The 8412-nt window shown below is 38.9% G+C and overlaps 1 protein-coding gene across 1 annotated transcript in view; it reads left to right on the top strand.

Annotated features, from left to right (window-relative positions):
• USPL1 (ubiquitin specific peptidase like 1) overlaps nucleotides 1–8412 on the top strand; it is a 47312-nt gene that overhangs the window by 36808 nt on the left and 2092 nt on the right. The window contains exons 8-9 of the mRNA XM_003797635.2: nucleotides 6157–6314; nucleotides 7917–8412. Coding sequence (XP_003797683.1) covers nucleotides 6157–6314; nucleotides 7917–8412 — 654 coding nt within the window. The remainder of the gene's footprint in view (nucleotides 1–6156; nucleotides 6315–7916) is intronic.

Below are 8412 nucleotides of genomic sequence, written 5' to 3'. Positions count from 1 at the left end.
AAACCTCTACCTTTCATTCCTTTGCTCTGATCTTCTAGTCATTAGTGGTTACTCTCTGGGCCTGATGCATAAAGGCACTCTTCATTATATACACACTTTACCAGTGGTTCTCAACCTTCCTACTGCCACAGTGTATTTTCATTGTTAGAAAGGGGTCACAACCCACAGGTTGAGAACCTCAGCTTAGTTGCTACCCCAGCCTTGGGCCTTAACCCGCATATTCCGCATCTGCTGCCTGTAGATAGTGAGTCTTTCAAGGGTTCTATGGGCTAAGTGAGCTCTTCTCACAGCATGCCCATTCTGCAGCTTCACGCCCACCCTGCAGCACTGTGCCCTCCCCTCTGCTATCCTGCTGTGGATGAGCCCCTGCTCCCTTGGCTTTCTGTCTTTGGAAAGTTGTTGACTTAGTGTTTACTCAGGTCTCCTTTCCCTTTTGTTGTCCTTTTGGCTAGATTTAAATAGGGGTGTCCAACTTTTTTTTTCTTTTCTGCCTTACATTAGAAGAATAAGAGTTGTCTTGGGCCACACATTAAATGTAGAAACACTAGTGAAAGCTGACGTGTTAATAAAAAGGTCCGTGCATACTTTTTGTGACATCCAGCATCATAGATAACAAAAAATAATCTGCATATGCAGTTTGTGGTCTGCAGCTTGGATACCCCTGGTTCTGGTCACTAGAGCCTTTTTGTCCTTCACTCTCACTTGATAGCATTTGAGTAAGAGGGCAAAGCAGGAAGAAGGAGAAGGATCCTGACCCAGAAGTCTGATCTGTCTGGGCTGCCAAGTTTTGAGATCTGGGTGTTGAAGAGCCTCTTCAAGCCATGGCCTTGATGATTTGGCAGCAGAGCATTGGGGTTTGCCCTTGATCATGTACCTGCTTAAGGATTTTCAGTATATATCATTTCATCCTACTTTTTACACTTCCTTTTCCTCAAGCCCTACCACTGCAGATAGACTCAGTGTTATTTTGTTTGATCTGTTAATGGGTTGCATTCAACATATACTTTATAATTATACAAATGTTTCTTTACTTACATTAAAGATTCATGCTCTGTTTTGGAAATGTATCCATTAAGTAAAACAATCTTTCAGTGGAAAACATGTTTTGAGTCATAGCATGCTAGTTTATAAATGGAATCTATTATTTATTTATTTATTTTAAGAGGCAGAGTCACACTTTATTGCCCTCGGTAGAGTGTTGTGACATCAGAGCTCACAGCAACCTCCAGCTCTTGGGCTTAAGCGATTCTCTTGCCTCAACCTCCCGAGTAGCTGGGACTATAGGCACCTGCCACAACGCCTGGCTATTTTTTTGTTGCAGTTTAGCCGGGGCCGGGTTTGAACCTGCCACCCTTGGTATATGGGACTGGTGCCCTACACACTGAGCCACAGGTGCTGCCCCTATAAGTGGAATTTATTATTTGGACGTTTCCTATATTCTTCAAAAGTAAATTGAGTTAGTGTATGAAATTTCATATGAATTTTAAATTACAAGATCTTTATATAAGTCCTCTGTGGCTTTTTACTTTGAAATGTGTATAAGTTGATTTGGTGGTGTCTCATGGAATTTAGATACAAATTTAATATAGTTTTGAGGATAAGTTAAAAGTAATTAGGTCCATCATGATATCATGTGTAATTAAATCATACAGCATTCCAAAAAGTAATAAAGTTCCCTGGATACCTTGTGTCTGATAATCCACATCTCTTCTATTTCCTCATTAGAAAATGACGCCATATGGGTAGTGCCTGTGGCTCAAGGAGTAGGGTGCCAACCCCATATACTGGAGGTGGTGGGTTCAGACCCAGCCCCAGCAAAAAAAAAAAACGAAAATGATGTCCTTGTTATTCTTCTTTAAGTAGGTTGTTTAGGAATTATGTTCAGATCCTGGTGACCTAGAGCACCAAGAACTTCAAATCAGATTTAATTTTGCTTCACAAACTCTTGAGAGGTTATTGCTATGGTCTCCTTTATGAGTATGGTTGTATATTATCCTGGGTTGGCATTTGAAAAGCTCATTTATTCAAACCCCTTTAACAATGACTTTTATTTTCAAAGAGACATGGTCTCTCTCTGTTGCCCAGTGATGCAATCGTAGGTCACTGCAGACTCTTAACTCCTAGGCCTCAGACAATTTTCCTGCCTCAGCTTTTCAAGTAGCTGAGACTACAGGCATGTGCCAACACTTGGCTAATATATATATATGTATATATATATATATTTTTTTTTTTTTTTAATAATAGAGATGGGGGTCTCATTGTATTGCTCAGGCTAGTCTTGAACTTTTAGCATCGAGTGATCCTTCTGCCTTGCCCTGTGAAAGTGCTGGGATTATAGGTGTGGGCCACTGTTATTGGCCAATAATAATTTATTAAATAACTATATGTAAAAGATAAAGGGGTGGTAGGAAGAGAAATAAAACTTTTTTCTTGGAGAGTGTCTCACTCTGTCACCCTGGGTAGAGTGCCTTGGCATTAGCCTAGGTTCACAGCAACCTCAAGTGCCTGGGCTCACATGATCCTCCTTCCTGCCTTGGCCTCATGAGTAGCTGGGACTACAGGTGCCTGCCACAAGGCCCTGACTAATGTTTATTTTTAATAGAGATGAGGTCTTGCTCTTGCTCAGCCTGGTCTTAAACTCCTGAGCTCAGGCAGTCCTCCTGCCTCAGCCTCCCAGAGTGAGCCACTGCTACAAATAAAACATTTCTATTCTGTGCTGATGGAGCTTATTAAAGTCTAATGCAGTGGTTTTGAGGCTATCTTTTTTAAAAAATAGATGAGATTCCCAATTTCAGTGTTCATTGTTTGACAGAAAATGCTTTAAATGATTTTTAAATATTACATCTGCAGAACTTTTTATGCCTAAAGCATACGTTATTACAGTTCATATGCATATATGCATATTGTTTTGTTTTGAGACAGAGTTTCACTATGTTGCCCTCAGTAGAATGCTGTGGCATCACAGCTCACAGCAACCTCAGACTCTTGGGCTTCAGATTCTCTTGCCTCAGCATACCAAGTAGCTGGGACTACAGGTGCCTGTAGTCCTGGCTATTTTTTGTTGCAGTTGTCATCGTTGTTTAGTTGGCCTAGGCCAGGTTCCAACCCTCCAGCCTTGGTGTATGTGGCTGGTGCTGTAACCACTGAGGTACAGGCACCAAGTCATATATGCACATTGTTAAACTTGCATTTTCTTAAATAACAATTATTACATTAGATGGGATGAAAATCAAAAACTTGTATTTCAGGTCATTACTGCAAAACTGGTTGCTCATTGTGGGACAGGGACTCTGGGTATCAGGGGTTAGTACAGTTCCCTGGTGCTCAATTTCTCCCTTTTCTATTTTCTTTTCCTGAGGTTAAGTCTTTATAATAGGGATCATGTTATTCAGGCATTTAACCCCATGTTAGGTGAGTGCACATGTGTCTTAGCTGGAAATCTCTTGTTATTCTTGGTTCCAGTTCTGTTTAATTCATTTCATTTGATTTTCCTGTGGTTGAAGCAGGAACTAACTTGCTCTCCTCACATGTAAGCATCACCTTTAAAGGACTGACAGTCCAGGCATCTCGGCTAGGAAGAAGCCTGAGAAGGAAACCTAGAGATAAAATTTTACCCTCACATGAGAGGCTGGAAATGAGCCAAGCTGTGACTTCTGGGGACACCAGAGTCTAGAGGAGTCAAGAAAGAAAGTGAACAAGAATAGGGGTGCATATTATTTGATTGACTCCAAGATGCCATTGTTTATAAGTTGTGCCTTTTTTTTTCCTCCTCACCTGCTTTCCTCCTTGGAGATTCTGCCCGACTCCACCCCTCAGTGCCCCACCTCACCCTGCCCACTGTGCCTCCTTAGACTTCCTGACCACCATAAGCTTGTTTTTAACTATTTCTTCCTTGAAAAGCACCACCCCACTGGCCCAGCATCACCCCACTCCTCCCTTGTTTTCACTCTGACCATCCTTTTTTCCTGGGCTAACTGCTCTCTTCTACCTCTAAAAGCTCTGGAAAATCAGCAGCAATAGGGAGCCTTCCATTTCACTTAAAACCCCTTTCCTACCTTGAGCTCTCCAAAAATAACTAGCAGGGCAGAGAACAGAGGAGAAATGCCTTTCTTCGGAGCAGGTAAAGGCTGGGCCAAGTGGGACTGGCACCATCTTATTAAATTCAACTGTCCCAGGTTTTGAAGGCCACGTCTGGCAATTTAGGGTCTGGATTAGGGATGGATTATGGCACATGATAGTAATTACTTTCTTGGCCTCCAGCCAGCACAAAAACCCTGGGTTCTGGGAAAACCAGTTTAACCTGGGAACAAGCCCCAATCCCAAATAAACAAAAAACAGGCTTCTCCTACCCAGCTTTATCACCCTTTCTCCTTATCACCTGGCCAGTTGCCTCACACTGTGGAGAGAACAGGGAGGTCCTCACTTCCCTCCCTGAATTCCAGCCCAGCCAGGGCACCATTTTTAAAATGTGCCATGAAAGAAATTCTGCTTATTTAACTATGCCATCAATAATAAGGTATATCCCAACCTAGAGATGTTACTATAGCAGGAAAAAAATGGAATTTAAGGCATTTGGAACTTAACAAAAATTCATAGAGAGTAGAACAGAGGCCATTCTGAGAGTTCTGCTTCTGTTTGGGTGAAGTGACAGTGAAATTGATTCTGTTCTGCGTCATTTCACCCCACCCCAGGTCTGGACAGAGAGAGAGGCTTATGTAATATTAAGAGGATATTTTTTAATTTATGTAATTACTTTGTTCTTGGCCCCTTTTTTGCTGGATAAGAAAATCAAATTTCTACCCCATCTGGATCTCAAAGTAGGCTTTGGAGGCCTTCTGACAAGTCATTTCTTATATCTAGGGGAATTTTCTTGTATTTAGCTAGATTTTGAGTATCTGCTATGTCAAAGGAAGTATGCCAAATGTGGGTTTGATTTTGGCAGTTTTTACTTTTATTAATTTACAAAAGAATTGTTTAGAAGACTGGAACATACAAAAAAAGATTAAAAATTATCATAAAAGTGTTATACATACGTTATTTTATTTTATTAGTACATGTCTTAAAACATTTTTCATGTATAAACTCAAAGACAGGAAACAAGTGAGATCATTTTCAAAACTAGCCTCAGAAGTTACCTTGAAAGGTATTGTATGAGACCAAGGTTACTAAATATTGGCAATCAAAGACAGGCAACAGGCAAAGCCTGCATATCCGGCTGTGAGACTCTATCTAAAGTTTTACTGCGGATCATTGATTCAAAGACATACACTTCACATTTTAACATATCTGAAATGGGAAAACATCCAGATATTGATATGGTATAGTTAATTGGCAATAAGTTTTCACTGTATTATAATCAGTGACATCTTAGATTCCATGAAATAGGTATAATTTTTAAAAATGGGAGGACTTAGTGTTACAGTTTGTAGGACCTTTTACTTATAGGTACTTAAATTTTGAGTACTTGATTATTCTGTAACAAAATGATTGACAAGAAGTAATTTGTAAGTTATTCCCTGTCTGAATAATCTGCATTTTAGATGTTGATTCAAGTTCATTTCAGCTGAATAAATTTTGATAAACTAAGTTTTGACAGCTGTTTAAATATTGGAAAAAGAGATATTCAACATTTTTCTTAAACTCTGAGAGCTTTGTTCAAGCTATTTGAGGCTTATTTGGGGGTTCTATTTGTGGTTCAGTAGTAATGAAATGTGTTTTTAAAATTATTAATGTCTTCATATTTATAGTAAATTGACCAGATAGGCCAAATTAGTATTTATTTGAATATCTTAGATTTGTTGCTTTATTTCACATATTATCTACTCCATCTACCAAGAGCTATTAATTTGAGCACTTGATGCCAAAGAAAATTATTAAAAAATCTGGATATTTTTCCCTGCTTTTTTCAAAGCAGTACTGCAGCTTGCATGATGGCTTCCCACTGTCAGGGATACCATTCAGAAAAGGGTTTGGTGTTACATATTTGTTAGAGTGAGTTCTCCATTTCTAATTAAGGCACACATCTGGAGGTGCTCAAGAAAAATTAGTGCAGTTAACCTTGAAAATGGCGTGTGTGACTTTTTCACTTTAGACTGTCTTTTATATAACCAGACACATGGCATTGAATTTGGTTTCTCTTGTCTTTCTCCCCCACAGAGCTTCTCCCATTTTCATGTTGCACTTCGTACAAGGCTTACCACAGAATGACTTGCAGCGGTATGCGTTTCATTTTGAAGGTTGCCTTTATCAAGTAACTTCTGTAATTCAGTATCAAGCAAATAATCATTTTATAACATGGATTTTAGATGCTGATGGTAAGTGTTTAAAGGTTTCCTTCTATGATAATAGGCATGGAAACTGAGCTCTTTGTTTTGTTTTAAATGACAAACTTTGCCTTGGCTCTTTCTAGTTTTGCCTTTGCCTTTAATTTTTCTCCCCTCTGCTATTAAAACTTTGGTGGCTTTTGTATCCTTCCTAACTTTTTCTTTCTCTGATGTCATGTATAACGGGTATATGTATACATGTGCATACTTATTTTTTTGACAAAATTTGAGATTATTATACTATTATTTACAGTATGCTTTTTTCCACTTACCATTTTTGCTTTTATTTTTTAACATCTGTTTCTACAACTATTAAACATGAGGTAGCCCTTCTGTCATCATAAAATAGAATATCTGAAATCCATAGTTTGCTAATAGCTACAATTAAGGTAAAGCGTTATTTAAATAATTAAGCTTTCAGTAGAAGGCTAAATAAGTACAGTTTGAATTTTGGGAATTTTTCCCTTCCATTTCTCTGATATGGTTAATATTGAGTTTGCTTTCTTCACGATGTACATTTTGTCTTATACAAGGTAACTCAATCCCCTTAAGGTGTTATATCAGGTCTTTGGTAATGGCTCACTTGATACAACCATTTTCTACTGTGTGGGCACCTTTCATAGTTGATATTTTCCTCCTGGGGATGGCTTGGATGGATGACACAAACTATAAAATAGAGCTTTGTAAACTGAAACTTGCATTATAAATGTGATTATTACCTTCAAATTTTCCCTTGTTTCAGAATTTGAAAGTAGTTCACAGTAACATAAACTAACTTATTAAACTTTCCAAGGAATGAAAGATTCACTTCACATGCAGCATGATTTCCAGCCCTGACAGCATATAAAAATCAATTTGGTTAGCTAAAAAAAATCTTGGGGATTGACCCAAATATCAATATTATTTTCAAAGTTCCTTATATGATTATTATGTGATTCTGATGTGCTCATGTGGTAGTCAATCAAAAAATTCTCAAAGTTGTAATGAGTATACAGTGAAAGTAGATTGAGGTAGTTGAAAAGGCTGTACCTACCTAAAGCGCATACGTAGTGAGTAGTTTTATTTGTATGTATGTGGAGAGGATTAGCAGATTTCTGAATAGAGACTACCCTTAGTTCTTAAATTCTTCCCTTGATATCTATCATCTCATTCCCACTTGAAAAATGTAAAAATAGAAGCTCAGGGATAAAATAAGAGTTAAAACAAATGTTGGTCCTTGAGGTGACAAGCTTCATTTATCTTGAAAATTTATATATATGGAACAGCTTATTCTACTGTTGATGTTGGATCAATTAGGCAGTACTGTATTCTCAGTCCCAAAAGTTTCTGTGGGTATTATAGGAAAGCATGTAAATTACCCAGAAAAATGGCTCAGTTTTTCAAATTTCTGAACATTTTAGTCTATAACTTTTGTTATCCAAATAAAGTCTTTAACATTGGGCAGAGAAGTATGGTGACAGGACGAGGCCATGTTTTAATGTGTTCCTTTGGTGAGGATTCAGTGATACAGCAGTGAAAGAGGCCAGAAGGAAGTTAACCTAGCATGGTGGGTTTTGAATGTCTAACCTCCTTCACTTTCTTTCCCATCCCCAGGAAGTTGGTTGGAATGTGATGACTTAAAAGGCCTACATTCTGAAAGGCATGAGAACTTTGAAGTTCCTGCTTCAGAGATACATATTGTTATTTGGGAAAGAAAAACAGTTCAAGTGACAGATAAAGAAGCTGCTTGCCTTCTGCTTAAAAAGCCCAATGATCAACATGGTTTGAGTGATGAGAAACCAGTGTCTTCAGGTTCCAGTGGTGAGAAAGCAGTGTCTTCAGGTTCCAGTGGTGAGAAATCAGTGTCTTCAGATCCCAGTGGTGAGAAACCAGTGTCTTCAGCTCCCAGTGGTGAGAAACCAGTGTCTTCGGCTCCCAGTGGTGAGAAAGCAGTGTCTTCAGGTTCCAGTGGTGAGAAATCAGTGTCTTCGGCTCCCAGTGGTGAGAAACCAGTGTCTTCGGCTCCCAGTGGTAAGAAACCAGTGTCTTCGGCTCCCAGTGGTGAGAAACCAGTGTCTTCGGCTCCCAGTGGTGAGAAACCAGTGTCTTC

Source organism: Otolemur garnettii, unplaced genomic scaffold, assembly GCF_000181295.1.
Source record: "Otolemur garnettii isolate 467f Iridium unplaced genomic scaffold, OtoGar3 scaffold00120, whole genome shotgun sequence".
NCBI classification, from domain to species: domain Eukaryota; kingdom Metazoa; phylum Chordata; class Mammalia; order Primates; family Galagidae; genus Otolemur; species Otolemur garnettii.
This window is presented reverse-complemented; position numbering and strand designations above follow the sequence as displayed.